Below are 23295 nucleotides of genomic sequence, written 5' to 3'. Positions count from 1 at the left end.
ATTCATCGATTTTTTGATGCATACTGTAAATTTTTTTGATATGCACTAAATAATGATCCAAAATATACTTCTAGATAAATCAATATATAATTGTTAGAATATAAAGTTTATCAATATATAGTACATGGTCAGTTGATATACACTTAGTAAATTAGTCATCTAACAAATTAATATACATTTTTATGCAAACTAATATACAATTTTCAGAATATTATGTTCATCAGTATATACTATATGGTATGGTGATATATACCAATCAATATCCTAATATATACTGCAAACTTCTTTGATACAAACTAGAAACTATGTATCGGTTTACTTGTAGGTATATATTGGATCACTATTTAGTGTATATCAAATAAACTTGCAGTATATATTAGAAAGTCGATGAATATGTATCATCAAGTCATATAGTGTATATGGATAAATATAATACTCTAGAAACTGTGTATCAATTTACTTGAAGGTATATATTGGGTTGTTAAAAGATTAATTTGCTAAATATGTATCACCTGATCGTATACTGTATATTGATAAACTCCATATTTTGGAGACTATATTGTCATTTATTTGGAGATGTATATTGGTTTGTTTGATCATTGATTTATTTAGTACGTATCATATGGCCATATAATATGTACCAGTAAAAAGTATGTGCTAAAATCGATGAAGAAAGAGAATGCTATATTTTTTTAAAAATCATAAAATTGAGAACTTCATTAGTGAAAAAAAAAATTGATTTTTAAATTTATTCTTTAAGATTGGTCTTAAGAGAAGTGTGTCAAACTATAAAATCCATTCCATAATTTTTTCTCTAACATCCATTCTATATGATTTTTGTTCATCTAAATAGACATTCAGGGAAGAGTTCAGAATCCGCTAAATAGATGCCAATGTCGTCTAAGAGGAGGTCTTGGACTCCCATTTAATATATATTAGATAGATGCCTAGATTGAGAACGTATGGATTCCTCGACAAACCGGACGCTTGTCACTGGGATGCCAGCGTGGGGACCACAACCGTTGCTGCTTTGCCGTGCCATTGAGAGCGTTCCTGTGGATGCCATTCCTTTACTCATTCAGGGGGCCTTTTACCTTCCCTGTGGCGGCTTCCGAGCTTCTCTCCGTCTCTAATCTTTGTTCCTTCAGACGCAATCTCCTCCTCTGCGGTCGTTCGACGACGTGAGAGGTTGTCGCCCTGGTTGGATGTTGGTAATGTTTCTATTTCATTTTTCCCCTCTTTCTTGATATGTTTGATTGTTAATGCCTGTTTTGGAGTCGGGGACTAGGGATACAGGCATTTGGGTGTGGACTTTCTACGGACGTGACCTGTGTTTTTTTGGCTTAGGGTGGTTTTGATAGCAATTAGAATCTGACCGGCGTGCTAAGCATACCGGTTGACGTGGTCTGGTTATGGTGTAATATCTGGGCTCTCTCTCTCTCTCTCCCCCCCTCCCTCCAACCGCCCCACCCCCAACCCCAAGAAGAACAAGGAAAAAGGTAAGAAATCTTCTTGTTTTCCCCCTCTTTTCTCCCCAGCGCCTCTTCTTGTTTCTTTCTCTGTCTTCTTTTCACTATCTCTCTCTTAATCTCTATCTCTCATCTTTTCTACTAGTCTCTGTCTTTTCTTTGAGTTAAACTATAGAGTCCCGACCCACTGTGCCACCATTGTTTCTTGTCCTATAGAGGAAAATGGGGCAAGTTTAGTGATCTGCCATTTTCCTCGATTATAGTGGTAGTTAGTTAGAGATTGAAGGAATCCTCCATTGAGGACAGGGGTTGTATCTTTTACGCGAAAGAAGGATTTAATCTTCCTTCATGGGAATCCACCATTGGATCGTTCAACGGCCGCTTTGAGATCTGTGTAGGTGGATGAATAAAGGAGTTTGGAGTGCTTTGAGACCTATGCTGAGCACGAGCTAACAGTTGACACCGTGAAAGAAGATCAATTATTCTTTCGTGCAAAGGTACAACTTGAACCCGTTTTGATTATTGGTTTTCATGGAAACTTTGAATTATAAGAATCGAAGGGGGTGGGTATAAAATGATTTTAGTATGCTTTATGCATATGTTTCATTCATCTTCTGAATGTTGGATTGAAGTGGTTCTTTTCATCTTGAATTGGCACTTATTAGAGCCAAGTTAGCTGTATCTAATTGTGCCAGACTGGCACAGCTCGATATCACATGATAGACAAGTTATTGCAGCTCACATGCAAGCATAGTGTTGGCACCCTACCGGCAGAAGACATCATAGCCTGATAAGCATGATTGGCACTTGAACCCTTGCTAAAGCCAGCTTAAGTTGTTGCTGTCATGCTCCAAATCCGAGACATAATACAACGATGCTATCGAGGGATGTAGCCCACGAGAATACGAAATCAATGAATCATAATTAGCTAAAATCCATCATAAATAAAATATAATAAAAGATTCAATTCCATCATTCATCAAGTAATTAAGCTAAGATTAGTTCAAAGCATGTAAATCCAAAATCAAATACCAAACCCATGTCACAAAATTCATAAATAATTGACTACAAATCCATAATTATTTAATAAATTAAGTTCTAGCTACAAAATTATCAAGCTTGCTATGCAAACCCTCAAGCTTGGATCCTCTGTCATTCTTAACCTTATTTCTATGTAAAAGAAAAAGAAAAAATAAAAAAGATATGAGCTATACCAGCTCAGTAAGTAAAACTTATACTTCCTTATCGAATCAAGCATAAATTTTTTTATGATAATATAATATTTATAAAATAAAAGATATTACAAAATAAAGCATTTCATAGAGCATATAATAAAATGAGTCATAAAGATAATTATGCATGCATAAATTATGAACATTTCGTAAACATGATTGTAATCATTCTTGTCATGTGTTCATGTTATGTATCAAAAATCTTGCTTATAAATATTCGTATTATGGTCACTTTATATCCATGACTGGGTCCGTGTTCTTAATAGATAAAATTCTTGTTTTGTATGTCAATTTTATATACACTAGCAGGCCTGTGTTCTTATGAATGCTAGCTTTGGATGTCAACTTTTTTCCAATTCCAGAAATTGATTCATAGCTATATGAGAGGCTTGAAAATTTTTATATCTTTTTCTTAAAACATACATATACGTAGATGAAAAAAATAATAAAATTTATATTTTATAAATATGCTATTTTTATAAAACATATTTATGGAATCACTTGTCATAATAAAATGTGCATTTTCGTATCTCATATATTGATCCTTATTTTATGAAAAATATGATTTTTTATCAACAATAGATTATTTGCATGAAAAATATGATAAATTTAAAAATAAATAAGAAGCGTAAGATTCACTTACCTTATTTGTCCTAGATCTTCAAATTTCGTTAGAAGAATCAGATAATCTTATTTAAAATATCAAAAACATGATCTTCTGTTCGATGAATTCAATAAGATTAAAAATCATAAAGAAAGAGGATCATTGATCGATGGTTAGTCCGATAGGTTGCCCGGGCACCAAGGCAATTCAAGGCCTCTTAGTCAAGAGTTCCAAGTGACTCGATCAAAGAATCATGAAGCATAGATTGGATTAAGGCCAAGATCAATCAACAAGGTTCATTAATAGTAGATTTAAAAAATAGTCAATATGGTGGGGGTGGGGTTGACATATTGCACGGATATCAAAGTATTTTTGGATCTCTTTTCCAAAAGATCTTTCTAGGTTTGATTTATAGTAGAGAAGCACATGACCCTCTATTGGGATCCATGGATCAGATAGAGAGAGAAAAAGAGAGGGTAGAGAGAGAAATCCTAGAGAGAAGGTGAGAGAGAGATAAGTATGCTCTCTCTTTTCTTTTTCTTTTTTTTCTTTCTTTCTTCTTCTTCCTTTTCTTTTTTTTTTCTTCTTCCCTTCTTTGGCCGAACAAGGGAGGAAGCAGGCGTGGTGGCTAGTGGCTGGAGGATCGGTGGTGGGCGACGGGGTGTGGCTGGCAGTAGTATGTTGACTAGCAATAGGAGGAAAAAAGGGAGGCCGAATAGGGGCCTTTCTCGGCTTGGTCTTTTTGGGTCTCCGCTTGCTCGTCGGCGGCTAGGGCTCTAGCTCCAATCGAGGGCCAACATAAGGAAGAGGCCGAGGTCCTCGGCAAGGGACGCTGGCGACAGAGATGGCCAAAAAAGCTTGAGAAACTCGGTCAAACAAGGGATGGCAATAGGGGTTTTTCTCTTCTATTGATTTTCGGCAAAATCAAAGCTGGCTGTGGTGCGTAGGGCCATAGAAAGAAGCAGAGGGAAGAGAGGACATGAGATTGGGGCCTTACCTCGGCTCCGGTGGTGTCTTGGCTTCGATTTTTTTAGTGATGGGTCTTGGAAGATCAGCAAAAATAGGGAAGAAAAAAATAAGGAATAAGAGAGGAGGGCTAGTGCTTGTCGTTGATTGCTTTGGGGGGAGAGGGGAAGATTTATAGGGGATTTTCTAGGGTTGTGGCAGCCCTAGGAGTTTGATTCCATGCTGGACTCGTTGGAGAAGAAGATTTCCTTCGAAAGTCTTTTTTTTTTGATAAAAGCGGATCATTCAAACAAGTCTTGTGTGAATACATCTAAGAGAATCAGAAAGCAAAAAATTCTTAAAAAGCCTAGGAATCATCCCCAGATCAGTATACAAGAAATCATCAGTGTACTTCGCAACATAGACTGCAACACAATTAGCTACAGTATTAGCCTCCCAAAAGATGTACCTTATAGAAAGACCTGCACACCCAGATAACAAAATAAAAGTATCTCAAAGGATATGATGTGAAACAACTCCCTGTGTGCATCCCTGAATCCAGGACACCATCGTGGCAGAATCACCCTCAATAACAATATGATCCACATGTAGGGTCCTCTGGGCACACACAATTCCAGTTCATGCAGTCCGAAGCTCCATCCCAGGAACTGAAGGCTCGAACAATTGGCAACCCCCGGCCATGATCAATCTAGAGTCAGACCCATGGATCATGAACACCGCACCTCCAAGCCTACCTCAGCCACTTCCATCAAACTTGACCTTACGTATCCCGACGGAGGGAGCTCCCAAATAATAAACACTTGTTGGGTCGCTACAGGAGCAAGGTGGGAGTCCCAGGTCATCGAAGGCCTCGAGTCACATCAATCAGCTCCGTTGCTTGAGTAAGGCCTTTCTCTAAGATAAACCGTGCCGAGGTCTTTCTTGACTCAAAAACTAGACTATTTCTGGCTAGCCAGATATGTTGGCCAATATAAGCTGCACTGATGACCACATCTTGGGATAAAATATCCTCTGCTCTCGATCAACATGTCTAAAAAATTCCCAAGAGGATCCTCAACTTGTTCAATCTGATGGAGTCCAGCCAGCCTTTAGAACTGTCTGGCCCATGGACACTAGAAGAGGGAATGTGCCATCGTCTCCTCTATGACACAACAGGGGCAGATCGATTGGATATCCATATCTCTCCTCCTAAGGGTGACTTTGGTCGAAAGTCGTCTCCAAGCAACCTTCCAAAGGAAGAAACTCACCCTCAGATGCACCTCAAGCTTCCAGATCCAACCACCATCCTGGTTTCTAGTGGGCACTTGCTGATATAGCTGGTAAAGATTAGCCGTAACAAACCTCGACCTATAGGAAGATCTCCAGATCCTGACATCAGTGCTTCGGGAGCCTTTGTCTCAATTTTTTCTCTTTTTTCTGCTTTAAAATTCATGCAGATGGTCCAATTGGATCAGGTTATCATTGTTGCAATGCGATTAATGGTATGGGCATGCAAGTGAGTTTCAAGATTTCAAGGGGGTATGTATAATTTCTCACCTTTTAAGGGAAATTAGGACAAATTAGACACATGAACGCACATGTGTATGTAGAGAGTGTCAGGCTAAGATTTTGATGGTATTATTGGGGCTTTAATCCTTCTAGTGCAAATTCCATGATAGGCATGGTGTACATTGTTCATGAATTGATTTATAACATTTGAAATAACTAGAGGCACAGAACATCTGTGTTGGATGTCCCTTATGTTTGCACTAAGTGGACACAAAATGAACAACTTTAATAGCATCACTGAAGGCAAAGACAAGATTATATTATATGGGGTGCCAAGGTGAAAAAAATTCCTCAAAGATAATAAATTAACAAAACAAGAAATATTTATTTAATTTGATCTTAAATTTATAAAGATTAATGTTAGACATGATGAAGGAGGTTAAGATAGTGACATCTGGGAGATGGAAACCTATTCAATGGGGAGTACCTCCATTGAACCTCAATAGAGGTAGAAGTTTGTCTTGAGATAAGGGGGTTATAACAAAAGGAGCAAAATATGAATATGAATAACAATATAAGCTTGATAGAAAGAGAAAGGTGCTCTCCATGGTATTTAGTATGATAGCAATAGGAGATTATACTAAAAAAACAAAGAATGTCCTTATCAAAAAAAAAAAGCAAAAGAAAAATAAAGATGAATGATGAGAGAGAAAAAGGAGGGTCCCACCAAGATGATGGAAATGGAAATATATGAAGAGAGAGATAAGGGGGTTACTTTTTGCTGTAAATTTTGGGAACATAGTGCCTCAATATTTATATCAACTGGAGAAAATATAGCTTTTAAATCTTGGAAGGAGGGGAGGGGGGGGGGTTGTTTCCTGACTATCCTGTCCCGTTGTTATGAGAAAATGGGACTAGGATGGGGTTAGGACTCCGAAAACCAGCCACATGGGGAAAGAAGAAGAAGAAAGAAAACAAGAAGAAAAGGAAAAAGGTAAGGAAGGAAAGTATGAGAAAAAGGAAGAAAGGGAGGATAAAAGGAAAAGGTAAGGAAAAAGATAAGGAAAGAAATAAGGAGAAAAGGTACGGAAAAGGAGGAGGAAGAAGAAAAGGTAAGGAAAGTATGAGAAAAGGAAAAAGGTAAGGAAAGAAAGTATGAGAAAGAGGAAAAGGAGGAAGAAAGGGAGGATAAAAATGAAGAAAGGAAAGAAAGAAGTAGAAAAGGAAGGAAATAAAGGAAATAAGGGAGAATAAAAAGAAAGGAAGGAAAGAAGTAAGAATGGAAAGAAAGAAGAAAAAGGGAAGAAATAAAGGAAGGAAGAATAAAAAGAAAGCACAAAAGGAAAGAAGGAAGAAAGAAAATATATAAGAAAAAAAATAAATAAAGAAAGAAATAAATAAAGGCAATAGCACAGGTAGATAGATGGAGGGTTCCTACCGGGATGGTTGACCGAGACAACCACCAAGATGGGGTGGGATGCTAGGGTATCCTGTTCCATGGAGAAACTAGAACCCCTTAGTTCCATGGGATTTAAAGCTTTGAGTTTTACCATTTAAAGCAACACATTATTTGAAATAGTACGGTTTTTGGAGAAAACATATACAATAAATTCCAAAATGGTATTGTCAGAATATGATTAGCAACTAACCATCACTAATATTTGGTTGTAAAGCCCCTTTTATTTCATGCTGATTAAAGTAATTGGTCTTTTATTTGAATCGGATTGGACACGATTGTCTATATTTTGTAATACTATCGAAAACATCCTCACAACTTTGCTTTCTTTCTCCCACCTTTTTTCGGTTTTTCCCCCATTTCTTTTCATATTTTGATCTTTCTTGGTGTGTCTTTCCCTCTTCACAGTGACACATTCCAAACCATAGCTCAGTGATGATGCAGTTCCTTTCCCCCTCTATCGGTTGCTCCATTTGTGGCATTGGATGTCCAAATATTTATATACCTAGTTTGAGGATCACACAATCCACAAGAGCAGCTGCTCCTGAAGGTCTGAACGGTATGAAAAGTTCCAAGTAATTTTTTTTATTTCCATTTAGTCAAATAAAATGAATATCTAGGCACATCAATTAGTTTTCTAGGACTTGGTTGCAATAGTTCTATTTTAAAAGATAAACAAGCTTATGTTATGTTTCATATATTCTTAGGATTTTCTGTGTCAGATCTATAGTCAATTTGAGGATTTTTTTTCCTTGCCTGCAAAATTCATTTAGTTCTTATTGTGACTTCTATTTGGAAGGAAGTGTTAAAATGTATTAATGATTGCATCAAGCACCGGCTTACATCTGTCTAGGTGGATCGGTGTGATGATGATTATTAAGTCCCATTTTTGCGCACAGGTTGCTAGGTGGGGGATAACCTCCTCCCTTTGCTCAAGGAAAAAACAAAAACAATTAAGTACCATTTTTCTCTCTTGATCACTCTTTTGTCTTTTCTGATGTGTTGAATAATAGTTGAGACATTGTTGCATTATGCATGCGGTATCTTCACCATCTTGTTGTAAGCATGCATACAAGAACATGTGTTCCATGGAAGTTAACATAATGAAAACCTTTTGCATATAGCTCTTTGAGAGGGCACTTCATACATTGCAAAGTCTTATTTCACCTTTTCATGCATAACTAGTGCAAGTCAAAAGCTGAGTAGCTTCTTGAATCATTTTTGAAATATGTTGTTAAAGAGCAAAATCATCTCACTAAAAGCATGGTGCAGGAAAGATTACTAGCACACAAATCATAATTAATGCTCTTAGTATTTGAATTGATGGAGCACATGCAAGTCTTCTTAATCATAAAGTGGTTAAGAGTATAAGTTTGTCATCTAGGAAGCAGGGATAATTCATATTGCATGCCATTTCCATATCGGATAAGTATTGGTTACTGATACTTGTCAGATACTTCAGGGATATTCGTCCCATACGTTTTTAAGTATCCAGCATTTCAAAATAAATTTAAAAAAAAAAAAAAAACACTTGGGATGCTTAGTGGATACACTTAGATACTTCCCTCATTCTTCTAGGAATGGGAGGGAGTGCTTCTTGTTCTTTCTTTTCTTACAATATCTTCCTTTTAATAATAAATGGTTACTCTTAGAGTTTGTTATGTTGATATTTATAATGGAGAGCACAGATTGGGCTCTATGCATTTGAATGATGACTAAATAATAAGTTTATGGAAGTTGATTCTATTATATAAGGTATGGATTATGTTATCTTTGTAGTCCACCATCCTTTTTGGATATTTTTTCACATATATAGGTAAAATATATATATAAATTGTTTGTTGTGTCCTAATCATATTGTATCCTACTTATTCGATATTTTCTCTATCAATGCGTCTGTATTGTGTCATGTCCGTATGCTGTATCCTTCTCCATGCTTCGTTAGTTGTCATCTTGCATGTTCAGACAAACAAGTCAAGGAAGAAGATTTTACAACTGCAATCTGGATGCTCAAGGCTCAGCATCTAACCATTGCAGTCACACTAAATCTCTGCTTCAAACCAGATTTTGGTTGTGACTGAACCTTTAGTGGGTTTTCTTTGTCTACCGAAGCAGGAAGGATATACAAAATAACGCCTTAGTGTCCAGCACCTTATTAGCAGATGCATGCGCTGAAGTAGGGCTCTATCTAGCCTATGACCATGCATTGCATGTTGGGGATGCCATCCAACTGGTTATATAGCTATGAAGAAAACCAATATATACTTAAGTAGACTTAAATTGAGAGGCAAAAAGAGGAAGAAAGGTGCACAATCAATTAAATGTTATTTGATTGGTCTCATTTCATTTCATTGGGATCTAGATAAATGATGCAGCTAGAAAGTCCTTGAAATAAAAAATCATGAGAGGTACTCCATATGCTGATTTAACCCTTTGAATTATTATTAGGTCCTTTTATAATAATGACCTCTCATATTATTCCTAAAGAATTTAAATATTCTCAATCCCATAAGTAATATGTAACATGTAGATCAGGTGCCACAACTCTTGTGTAACATTTGCCACAACATTTATTTATTTATTTTCAAACACCTATTGACAAGCCACCAAAACTTGAGATGGGTGTGTAAAATGGCTGTGACACCAGCAGTTGAGTCAAAGAAGTTTCAGACAGCTTTCTAACTTTTCCCACATTTAGCTAGTACATGAATATCAGTTTATACGAGTAAAAATACACAGCTTAGAATTGTTAAAACATAGCTCATTGAACTTTGGATGATTAGCAACAAAAACTTAACACTAAGATTTTCATGTGATCGCTGTCTATATGAAAGTCTACTTGTACTAGTCAAGAAATGTTTTAGTGGTTGCTGATATGTGATATCTCCTTTGGAAAAGTGATAATGGATGCCAAATTTATGGTATATTATGCGGTAATGGAGGTGACAGAGCCTATTATGCAGGCTTTGCAAGTGCTTAAAATATGTTGTTTGGAGAGCAATCAAGAATTCTATATTGATTAGTTCCATATATCCATCCTTCTATACTAGCTGACATAAAGTTATCGAGATAATTCTACTCCCTCTCTATGTGTGCGTGTGTGCTGGAGTGTGCTTTTAAGAATTCTGTCAGCTTTGGACTCTCCTTTTTCTTGCAAGAATGTCTTAATTTTAACTTGAGAACTATCTTTCTTTTTGAAGACTTTAACCTGAGTATTATCTTTCAAACATCCCTAATCCTGAGCTGAGAATTCAGTTAAACATATTTCAGATAAGAAAGACCAGTCTGTGGGAGTGAAATTCATGCAGAGTTACCTCCTATTTCACAGAGGCTTTTGAATTTTGAGTAAGGCTCTGGGAAGGAACTTCTTTTCAATCTTCTTGCTTTAGATTTGGGTTTGGGGGAGATGTTTATCTTAAAATTTTGTTTGGAGTTGCCTTCTAATTTGCGGAGGCTTTTGAATTTCTGAGGGAGGCTCTGGTGAATAACTTCTTTTCTATCTTCTTGCTTTAGATTTGGGTATAGAAGAGATGTGTATATTAAAGTTTTGCTATAATTCCTCCCATAATGTATTTAGAATTGATCCCAGATCATGCACATTGTATGCCCAAGGCATTGTGGGGAGGGCTATATATTCTGTTATATTTAACATCCAAAGGGTGGAGACTCACACAGGTGGATGGATTATAATTTGGGAAGACAATTTCATTATTCTGGGCTAATCCATGCCAAGTGTCTGAACTTGGTATCACCAGTGGCAACAGCATAATCATGAATTGTTCTAAGCAGACATAAGTACTTTGAAGAATTGCTCGAGTTGGTCTAACACTAATCAGGGATATATGTAATGCTATCATTGGTTTTTCTATGCGGAGGCCTCTGATCTTCAGCTACTTTAGATAGTCCAGTAGCAACTTCATGGGTAGCAACAGTCATAACTGATGCCTCAGACAAGAGTAGAATATGTCTAGGGCCTGACTGGAGTTAAGTGTATCAATGTAGATTGTACATTGTAGACATTATTACAATTAACTGGCTCAAGAATAGTACTAATAGTTTTGGAGGAGCCAAATTTTCCAGTGGTAAATCATTCTTACAAATTTGTGCTGCAGCTGTAACAGTGTCAAACATATGCAGGCTCAACATTAATTTTGCTATCATCATTGAACCATTAAATTTGTTATTTTGTTCTCTGCTTGGTTGGGATCTTGCTCTGCATTATTATTTGATCTCGTTGGGTCCTAGATGTGAAGCCTAATTTACATTGTTGGCCTATTTCTTATGTTTTAGGTTCAAGTGGTTAGTTAACCTTATATCAAAGCTGAAATTGCTAGAGATCATGGGTTCAAATTCAAATACCCACCAAATCAATTATTTATTTAATAACCTAATTCTCATCTTGAATTGTTTTCTCAAGTTCCTCAATTTGTTTTTCTCAAGTGTGTGGTCCAGGCAAGCATGAGATGGGGTGTTCAGCTCATATTACATTGATTACTCATTTCCTAGTAGCTTAAGCTTTTGAGTTTTGAGGCCAAGTGGTTAGTTAACAAGCAGCAAAACTTAGTTGCTAGAAGTCTCAGGTTCAATTCTCTTTAAGGGCAATTATTTATCTAATTAACCCAATTGCCATTTATAGCTTGTCTCATGTGTTATCTTTATTGTCCCTCCACGTGCATGGTCTACAATGCTTGTTAGGGGGAGGAAAGGGGGGTGGGTTGCTCAGCTTGATATATTATTCACCCATTCCCTAATAGCTTAAGCTTTTCAAATTTGCTAGTTAGTCAACATGGAATGAGAGCTAATTTTGTTGAGGATCATGAGTTCAAGTCCCTTCCAACCTGGTTATTTATTTTTCTATTTAGTTAATAGCTTATGCTTTTCAGATCAATTGGTTAACATTAAAATCCATGAGATAGGAAATGTCGACAGGAGTAAATTGAGAGCTCTTGGGTCAGCTTTAAGGTATCCACTCATATTCTACATGCTTCTTAATAATTTCATGCTCTCCAATACAACCCATGTTGACTTAGGTAGAGCTTCAAGTGCAGAAGTTTCAGCACAGCAGTAAGCAAGAATCTGTTACACCTTGACGCCTTGTCCAAATGGTGAGCACTCCCACCCATGCTAGCTGGATGCTATTCCTTGATACTCAGAGCATGGGAATCTGACAACAAAACTTACAAAAACGAGCCTCACTTCAAATTGATTTTGTTGATCTATTTATTCAGTTTTGTCCATCTTCCATGTGCCTATTTCAAACATTAAGAAAATATGCTTTTTGCCGTGGTATCTTTAAGGAAGGTGGTGCCCCTGGTGGGTGTGGTGCATGGTAAAGGCCCATATATGTATGCTGAAAATAAGGTTGACATGCCTAACCTGATGTGCACCACTTTCATTTTTGAAATTTTTGTATCAAGAACAGAGGTGATGACTTCTTTTCTTTTTTTTTTTCTCCTCATTCTCTCTATCTTCATCATCTGTTGGGATCTTAGGTTGCAATTTATCTGCAATGTTAAGGGCCAGAACCAGACCTAATCGAGAAGGTAACAGAGGAAGAGAGGAGGCTTTTGCTTCTGACTGCTATCAAGGTACACCACCTTGAGACTTGCTGTTGGCAGTAGGTATATGGAAGCACTGTGACCAATAGGGCAGCCCCAAGATCAAGTGAAAGCAGAGTATATGTTGATGGATAACCTACTTCGAGGAGTCAGTAGACTAGGCAGAGGCCAAGGCAAGATTGCTGAACTGGTACCGAGAGTTGTATGGTCCATGCCTAGTTTGGTACGACACTGGTTCAGTACCACACCGACACACCATACACTGTGGCATGCCTTTTTTTTTCTTCCATTTTTTAAGGTTCAATGAAAACTAATATTTTTTTTTGGTTTTATGAATGATTTTAACTTTAATTTGATATTTCTTGATATTTATAATGTTTCTATCACCCCAGTCTACCCTAAATGATGCTTTTTGACATTTTGGAATGATTTTTCTACTTCACCATGGCATTGAACTGAAACAATCAAACAATACTATTTTGGAGGGGCAAAAATCTGAAAAATCTATGACATTGGGTTTGCTACCCCCGGACCAAAACCAAAATGGAAAGAAAAAAGCCAGCGATCCTGGCTTTGCATGTTAGGAGAAGCAACATGAAATATCCTCGAATAAATTAGTGAGATACAAAACATAAAATGGTATAATTAGTTGCATGTATTCAAAGTATAGTATACATACCAATATCTAAAATCTTGTTGAGTGGTTATGTCTCTCGTAGATGTTCGGATTATTAGCATAATGTAATATCATGCATAAATCTCAAAGCATGAAAAAAAAAGAGAGAAAAAAAAATGAAGAGGGAAAAAGAGGGGAGAAGACTCATTAAAACTCCCAATTGGAGTGGGAATCGGAGGTCGGGAGGGAGTCAAACTCCTCCTTGTCCACGTCTATTTAAAGGGACGGAGTCCCTTGTGAAGCCCCCACCACCGACTGCCAAACCCTTGTCGGAGAAGCCCCCCTTTCTTTTATGTCCATCATGGCCTTTCATTGTGCTTGTTGGAAATTAGAGGTGGAGAGCTCATCGGAGCCCAAGGTGAGCCTTGGCCCTTGTTCTTCTCTCTTTTCCCTTTCTTTCCATAGCATTAGACAACCTTGTCGGCCGTTGGCTTTGCCGGAAGATTTGAGACAAGAAAATCCTGTTTTCCTCTAGTTTTTTTTCCCCTTTGGTTTTTTCGATGCCGGTGGTCATAGCCAACTGTCGGTCTGGAATTGTTGGGCTGTGGTGTTGCAGTCCCAGTCAATGTCGGCCATCATTGCGTCGGCCGTAGCCTCCGGTTCGAAGAATAAATGGAGACTATAGGTCCCTTGTTTTGTAGAGAACTCACGGGAAGAAAGAAAGAAGAAAAAAAGGAAAAAGAAAGAAAAAAGAAAAAGAAAAAGAAAAAGAAAAAGAAAAGATAAAAAAGAAAGGAAAGAGAGTTTTTTCTCTTCCTTCTCTCCCTTCAGTTTGAATCCTTACTTTTCCTCTTTAGAAAGTCTAATTTTCTCTCCACTTTCTCTCTCTAAAAAAATTTTATTTTCTCTCTCTACAAATTTCTCTTTTTAAAAGTATCTCTTTTTGGATTATATCTTTTTTGAGATTTTCTGGACCTTAGAAAGATCCTCTAATAGTCTTGATAGATCTTGATGAATGGATCTTGGTCATTGACTGTTTGGACAGTTTGTTGATGTCCATCTTGATCGGATCAAGCATCGTGAGATTTTATCATCGATTGCATTGTAGTATCCTTTGTTGACCCTTGATTTAGAGTGGATCGATTTGATGCTGTAGATTAAATTGATAGGATGTCGGGTGCTACTGCATAGCCAGCCAGTCCTGTGAAGAATTAGGATTTTTATTTTGAAAATAATTATGATTAAGTTTTATAAAAGTATGATTTTGGATATTAGGTTTTGAAAGAAAATTTTTTGAAGTTATATGGGTTCGTTGGAGCACATGTGAGGTAAGTAGTGATCCACCTTCTTTAGATTTTTTATTTATATAATATTATTTTAAATATTAAATAAATTATTAATAAATTTATATATGTTTATGAATCATATGAAGAATGTGTTTTGAATGAAAATTGATATGAAATTTAGAAGTATTATTTTCTGTACTATTTACTGATCTAAAATCATATATGCATTATTTTGATTATGGCATGTATTATTTTGAGAAATGAATTTTGATGTTAGTCGGTTTTGGACTCTCAGCCTAGCTATATTCTGAATCCTACCAATTATTGGTTATGCATTGGCACTCTGAACTTATGATTTTATTTTTGGTCTGGGCACAGGGTATAAGTATAGTATTTCGATCCCGTTATAGGATATAAGTATCGTATTCCGGTCCCACCATAGGATATAAGTGTGGTATTTTGGTCTTGCCATAGGATATAAGTGTGGTACTTCTACTCAGGCATGGGGATAAGGGTGGTATTCTAGTCCGACCATAGGATATAAATGTGGTCATAGTTAAAGGCTAATGAGTTAAGTGAAATTTATTTGGAATCAGATTTTTGAATATGATTAATTTTTGAAATCAGATATATGATTATGCGTATGAATATTTGAAAGATACTGACATTACTGAATTCATATTTTAAAAATAAATTTGATTATGTTTATGCACTGATTAATGATAAATTATATTTTGATAATTGCAATTTATATTATCACATGAGTTATCTAGTTAAGGTAATCATTGCTTATTGTGTTGTTTAGCTCGTTACCTTATATTTTATTATTTTTATAGATTCAGAGATCTAGCTTGACTTGGAGATTCAATATAGGAGAGCAAATTAGAGGTAGACTTTGATATTTTATTTTAGATTAGGATTTATTGAAATTTGATGCATGACCATGAAATTTTATTTTGTAAGACATTTGATTTAGTTATTTAAAATAAAGTGGAACATTAATTATTTAAATTTTGTTCTACTGTTGCTTTATGATATCGTGATAAGATGCCTTGCATGCTTGCTTGGAGAGTTCTTCGTGAGTATGCAGCGATTGCTATGACCTCTAGCTCGCGATCTTGGATCAGGGGCATGGCACATAATTAGGAGGCACATTAGCCCACCTCTCTAACCAAGTGGTGTTATAGTTTTGTATAGTCATCCTATAAGGTACGGGCTCTGGGTTATAACCGATTTCGAGTTTCTCATTGATGCTTTAAATCTGAGAGATATCCTCTAGCTGATAATACACCTATGGAGGGACTCATTGAAATATATTGGTAGCAAAATCTAATCCGATATATAGCTAGTAGCCACAAGAAGATGATGTTTTAGACACACCATACCCATATCCATATCTATGGATCCTACTCCATGTGCGAGATTATCTGCTCCTGCATCGTATCTTGAACGACATCGAGGAGCCCATCTCATATATGCAATTGTATTTTCACAGGCTCTATTAGCTCGTGCACCATGGTCCTTATTTTATTGAGCATGCATAAACTAGGATTCATTGGTGAATCCAAGACCATCTTGTAGTTGTATCTCATAAATGGTGGTCCCATATGTCCACTCTCCTTAGCCACCCGATCCATGATTATCGAACTGTCATCGCTGCTCATGGTCTCTAAATCTGAATGAATTGACCCTACTCTGTCCATCGGGGCTACAACTACTTTTCTTTTTAGGTTGTACTAAGCAGTTGCCTACTTTCTCTTATGCCCCTCTGTGCCTGGCTATGCTGGGAGGATGGATGTCTTCCTCATGACTCAGTTGATTGGATAGCATAATGCCTCATCTCAACAACTCTTGATCATATCTCTGGGAGGATGTCTTGAATATGGAGTCACATGATGATCGACTATCCAGTGACCTAGCTGTCATTGATCAGTTAGAGGGATGCATGAAATGTTGCAACCTGCTCATCGTTGTGCATCCACCCTAGCCTCGCCAGTTACCAAATTGGCTGATTGTGGAGACGTTCTTGGCTCATTAAGCTCCAATTTTTGTTGCTGGCCCACAAGCTTTCGATCATAGGATCATCCTTGAACAAAACCATTATGGATCACATTTGAGTACTTTAGCTCAACTTCTTTCTAAATGCATTTCAACCTCAATCTCAAATTGTAGTAAATATATACGAGGTCATTGAGGCGCCTTTGTATCAGACGGTTCCTCTGTTTGCTGTGAATGAGGGTGAAGGTGGATTAGTTGCGTCACAGCATCTCGAGGAGACTGCCTGGGTGAGAATCTAGATGGATAATCGCTTAAGATTTTTTGTCGATAAACCAAAATGAATCCACTATTCAGCTACAAAGGCATTGAAAAAAATTATATATAAGACAATATCATATTAGTAACTATCTAACGTCAGATAATAGTTATTGTTGATATCTAATATGCCTGGATTTATACTTTTCTTGGTTACGACAATTGTTGAGACTCTAAAGTTGTTAGTGCCCTCTCTAGATATTTTCATCTATGAAAAAGATGTGTTATAATATGTTATCGATTGAAGATAAAGAGTTAATAAAAGCATGTCACTTAAGTTAATTTACCTTTTGTAGACTCAAGGTTGTAACCTTTGGATCAGGATCCATCTTATATATCACATTGCACATGGTGGCTAGAAGTTTCCCGTCTATGTGGATTCCAGATCTGGTTAATTGGAACCTTAGGTTTAGTAGTAAGTTGTAGATAGAGTTCGTAATTGTTTTAGTAAAATTGTAAAAATATAATAGTCAAATTTTTGATGTTCTTGTCTTCTTGCTTGCCTGCTAGATGCAAGTTCTTATCTATCTGGTAGTTCCATCACTACTCAATGATATTGATGTATTTTTATGCATGCTTTGCATCTATCTTCTTAGTTTAATTCTTTGCCTCTTCATTATGTGATATAGGAAGCCCATCTGAGGGTACCTCTTGCTATACATGGCTTGAAGCACTTTGTATTACGGCTCTATAGCCTTCACTATCTTCTCGACCTACTACTAGAACATCTGCCTTGTCATCAAGTTCTTAATGTTACTCCCCTTAGTGTCAGCCTTTATAAATTTGCTCTCTTGCTACTTGGCACCGGCAAACATCTGCGCAGGCATGCTTCTCCCAAGGAGGCTATGAAGTGCTATGTAGTTAGTAGCAAACTTTACCATAGCAAGTCTTAAGATCTTGACCCTCACATACCTCCTTATTAATGATGAGATTCATGTGTAGTTATAGATAAATCTAGTGATGGACTGGGTCATTTCTACTGTTTACTGCACCACACGAATCTTCTCAATCTCTATCAACATGAGGTTGATATAATATGCATCATGTATGATTCAAAAAATATGCGGCCGTCGCTCCATCAAGATCTCCCCAACGGCCTTATACTATAGCTTGTTATCAATGATGACCCGCACGGTATCTTCCTCTCTTACCTGATCAATCATATCTTCCATCAATCTGAGGATGTATTTGGCATCGTGTATCTGATTGGAAGTATCATCTAAGTTCTAGAAAAAAAATTATGTCATAGTATGTCAAGAAGTTGATGATGCTCTGCCTGGTAGGACTGATCCAACTATTATATATCACTGTTCATATGTGGGCCACTTGCTTTGGTATGATACAATCCACTTTTGTAGCTCCTCATTGTTATGAAGAAGCTCATTATAAATGATGTGTTGCTTGTCGCATTTGTTGAGTTGTGCTGAAGTGGAACCTGAATTCAATGGCTCGCCTTGTATACTTTTTTTTATCCTTTTTCAATATGCTGTCAATCCTCTCCTGCTTTGGATGCCTGCTAGGGAGGGCATGTGGATATAAATCAGGGATGGTAGCTCCTAGTGGAACCTCTCTACTCTCTAAAGGATTTTACTATTGCCAAAAGACACTAGCATAGATGCAATATGGCCACTATCTCTACTGATGGCCTCCCTAACTTAGAAGATCCTCCTGAACTTTTGATCTTCTCCATCAGTCACAAAACCAGAGCTCGACTCCTAATGTGATGGCCCAAATAGAACCTTACGCCTAGCCACCTTATCCTACTGCCAATGCTCATCTAGGCTCGCTTGAATGATAGTGGATCTATGCCTTGTTATCTAGAGTAGAGGCCTCCTTTAACTTCCTAAAGTGATAGAAAGGTGGTTTTGCTGCTCGGTAGTCCACCATCTTTTTCTTGGCAACCATTTCCTTCACTGCTTTGAAATCAGCTAAGTACTTCTTATCAACTATCGGATCTCTTGTGGATATTTTTGGTGTATAGATACATCGTAGCCATCAACTAGGTCCCGCTTAAACCTAGTTACTATTGTAAATCCTGTGTTGCACTAGTTGCACCTCCAGTAGTGCCGACCTGAGAGGATTTGTTGATGATCTGAACCAATGTCTCGCCTTGGGTCTCCTTTCCTTCACATCAAGCAAGTTAGCGTATTAATTATTTAAAAATATTTAATTTTCATTATCATGAAAAAAATATGTTTTTTACTTTCGAAAATATTTTTGAATTATGTAATACATAGTACTAATTTTTCATTATTTCTGTGTTATTTATTTTTTTATAATTTTTCAATTAAAAATAATTTTATGTATCATAGATTCAAAAAAATGTGTTTTCTACTTTAGAAAATTCTTTTGAATCATCAAATATGTAGTACTAATTTATCATTTTTATTAATTATATATTTTTAATATTTTTTAAATTTAAAAATAATTTTTGTAATTTGAGCTTAGATTCATGTAGCGTGCTATAATAGATATTATATATATATTTTTAAGCTTGTGGGCATCTATCAAAGGTTACTTATTTCTCAATTTTATTCAAATTTGGATCGAGGCTATTGTGCACATGATCGTGTCCAAACTTGAATAAGTGGACACCAAATTTTGGTTGAGAGTAGTTTGCAAGCCTCTAAACAAGCTTTTAATTTTACAGTTATTTTTTGAATTTTATTATTTTTTTTTATTTTTAATAAAAATATATTTTTAATTTAAAAATTATCGAATTTAATAAAAATTAAACAATTTAATAGATCATCTATAGATCTACAACATATCATGACCTCATTTCAAAATAAAAAAATTTGGCATGGTCTCCCCTTATTTTTCTGGCATTTTTCGATGTTGAAAAAAAAAGAGGGAGGAAATGAGCTGGGGGAGAGCCATTTTCCTTATTTTGGATTGGATCCTCTTTTAATTGTCAAAATCTCAGATTTTTTGACAAAATAGGGGCTGTATTTTGAAAAAGAAATGGAAGAAAGGCCTGAGAAGGCTCAGGAGGTCTTCTTATGCCTTTCTAATATTGAAATAGGGGGAGTGGGGGTCAAACCAATTCAGATTGGTGTGGATAGGGTAGTTCGCACTGGTTATACTCTGAATTGCCCAATTCGGAGTGGTTTGTATCTTTTGTCAAAAACAAAGAAGAAAAAGGCCTAGCCGTGACAATCTTGCTTCGATTTGGTTCAGTAGGGGGTGGTGAATCGGGGCAGTTCGGCCCAGTTTGGCATACCATTGGCTTGACTCTGCCAATGTGGAACACAAGATAGGAGAAATCCAATCAAATCCTTCTAATTGTCAGAACAGGCTAGTTTAGACCTGACTATGGGAAAAATGCCTATATTTTATCTCAATTGGGGTGGATCTTCTTTTAGTTGAAGTCCCCATCTAAGCAGGTGTTTCATAATAATAATTAGTTAGAACTATTTATTTTGCTATACATAATTACATTATTGTTAAATTTAGTGGCTTTTCTGTGCAATTGGAATACTTGGAACAAGGTCCGCTGTATCGATACCGATACCCATACCGACATCGGGCCTGTACGGTACCGTACCGACACGATACGCTTAGGCATACCGATTCGGTATCAGTACAATTTTTTTTGTTTTCATTTTTTTGGATCTTCAAGTTATTAATTCATAATTATAGCCCCCAAAATTACATTATATTGCATATTATTGACATATTTGGGTTCAATTTGTGAGTTCAGTAGCGGTATAGAAAATTTTGATCCAAAATTTTAAATATATATTTAGTTATATTATGTTACAACTCTATCATCCTAAAATTAAAAAGAAAATGTATAAATGTGTATTAAAATGTATCCAAATTTTTAACATACAATGCACAAAGAATGATATACTAACCTCGAGATCTGCTCTGTATTCAATATCTTATCGAGTATCTGTGACGCTTATAGATATATCTGGATCATTAGCATAGTCTGGAGGAACATCAATCCATCCCTTTAATCAAGAAGCATTGTACTCCTGAATATTCATCCCATAAGACATCTTCTTTGGATTGTAAGACATCTTAGATCTCTCACTCAAATTCTGACTCTGAGAAATATCTTCGGGATGATAATATGGCTATGGAGGAGTCCATCCAAATATGTCAGTAGCTAAATCTGATTCATAAGATGCTCCAGATTGCATAAGGTAGTAACCACTAGAAGACGATGTCTCGAGTGCACCATATCCATATAGATCATAAGATGGCTGTGGGTAATGCGATTCATAATGCGAGGATGATCCAGATATATCCATGGATCCTACTCCACGTGCAAGATCGTCTGCAGCTGCATCGTGTACTGGACGATCTTTATGAGCCCGTTGTCTATATGAAATCGGCTCCCTACGGTCTCTACTGACTCATCCATCATGGTCTCTATCTTGTGTGGCATGTATAAACTGGGACTCATCGATGAATTGAATATCATCCTATGGCTGTCTCGTAAGCAGTAGTCTTCTGTCCTCCAGTTTTTTTCTGGTTATCAGATTCATGACTACTACTAGTACCATTATCACTCTCTCTGATCTTCGAATTTGAGTCAGATAGCTTCTGTACTCAAAAAAAAATGGTGCACGTGCAACTCTTTTCTTTCTCCCCTTGTGCTCCTCTGTGATTGAGTTTTCTGTGATTGGAAGGATGGATGTCTTGTTGCTGACCGCTGACCTCGTCTAAACATTTCTTGCTCAAACCTCTGCGAGGATGTATCAAACATCGAGTCATGTGATGAATGAGTCCTCTGTCTCAAGCTATGGTTGATCAGTTGAAACCTTATGTGAAATATTTTTTTCTGTCTATTGTCCTGAATCCATCCTGACTGGCTGGTCGTGGAGAAGACCCCGGCTCATCAAGCTCTGGCTCCTGCTATTGACCTGTAAGCTATCCGATGACCGGATCGTCATTCTCGTTAGCATAATCATCTAGTATCGGATCAATGTACTTTAGTTGTACTTTTTTTAAAATATATTTTAGCCTCAGTATCAGATTATAGTGAACATATATAAGATCATTGAGGTACTTTTGTGTTAGATGATTTCTCTGTTTGCCGTGGATAAGGACGAAAGTCGATCAATTGCACTTATAGCCACTAGCAGAGATCGTTTGAAAAAAAATACGAACAACAACACCTCTAAAATATTCTGCGAATATTCCAAAATGAATCCATCATTCAGCTGCAAAAATAAAATTACACATCAAATTTTATAATATTATTAGGCATATGATGTCAATCTATGCTGCTCTTTATTGATATATAATTTACCTGGATTCATCTGTTTTTTGCTTACGACAGCTGATGTGACTCCAAAGCTGTCTGATCATTCTCTAAATTATTTCGTCTATAAAAAATATATTTATTAAATTTATAAATATATCGTTGAGTACGGATTGAATTCAGTTGAATAATCACATCTGTTTTAAACTAGCATACCTCTTACAGACATAAGGATGCGATTTCTGGATCGGGCATCATTTTATATATCACATTAGGAGAGCAGCAAGAAGCTCGTTATCCATATCTATCCGAGGAATGGTATATTGAAATCTCGGATTCAAATAGTAAACTGCAGATAAATTCCATAATTGATTAAGTATATTTTTACAAGTATGAGAAAAAAAATATTTTAAAGTATTCTTGAATCCGTACTTATCGATTAGATGCAAATCTTTATTCATCTGATAGTTCTAACGGTGCTCAATGATGTTAATGAATTTCTGAGCATGCTTCGGATCATTCTCACTTGTCTGTTTCTTTGCCCTCTCCATCATGTAATATAAGAAGTCTATCTGAGGGTATCTTTCACTATCCACGGCGTGAAGTACCTCATATAATGGCTTAATAGCCTTCACTATCTTCTTAGCCTGCTGTCAAAATGACTAACTCATCATCAAGTTCTCCACATGACTTCTATCAGTGCCGGTCCTCGCATATCTGCTCTCCTGCCATTCGGTACTGATAAACATCTGACATCAGGCTGCTTTCTTTTGAAGAAGACTATCAAGTGCTATGTAGTTGGTAGCAAATCGTGTGACATCCGGTCTCAAGGTCTCCTTTTTAGTATACGTATGCATAAATGAAAGGACCCACGTGTGATTGTAGATGAATCTAGCAATAGTCTGGATAATCTCCACTACTTGCTGCACTGTACGAATCATTCTAGTATCCATCAATATAAGATCAATGCAACATGCAGCACATGAGGTCCAGTATATTTGCAGTCACCGCTCCATCAGCAAGTCTTCGGCAGCCTTATATTGTGGTCCATTATCGGTGATGACTTGCACGACATACTAATCCACTGAA

The 23295-nt window shown here is 36.6% G+C and overlaps 1 protein-coding gene across 4 annotated transcripts in view; it reads left to right on the top strand.

The window, feature by feature from the left end:
• Nucleotides 1–983: 983 nt before the first annotated feature.
• Nucleotides 984–23295, top strand: part of LOC105059899 (ent-kaurene synthase-like 1) — a 44504-nt gene continuing 22192 nt past the window's right edge. Inside the window, exons 1-3 of one of the 4 annotated variants that reach the window (XM_073244147.1) lie at nucleotides 1481–1499; nucleotides 1868–1966; nucleotides 7624–7774. In XM_073244147.1, coding sequence (XP_073100248.1) covers nucleotides 7651–7774 — 124 coding nt within the window. In that variant the 5' untranslated portion in view covers nucleotides 1481–1499; nucleotides 1868–1966; nucleotides 7624–7650. The other 3 variants (XM_010943399.4, XM_073244146.1, XM_029260405.2) reach the window with 3 other exon arrangements.

This window comes from Elaeis guineensis, chromosome 10 (genome assembly GCF_000442705.2).
Source record: "Elaeis guineensis isolate ETL-2024a chromosome 10, EG11, whole genome shotgun sequence".
NCBI classification, from domain to species: domain Eukaryota; kingdom Viridiplantae; phylum Streptophyta; class Magnoliopsida; order Arecales; family Arecaceae; genus Elaeis; species Elaeis guineensis.
The sequence above is the reverse complement of the archived record's forward strand: the minus strand, read 5'-3'. Positions and strand labels throughout refer to the sequence as shown.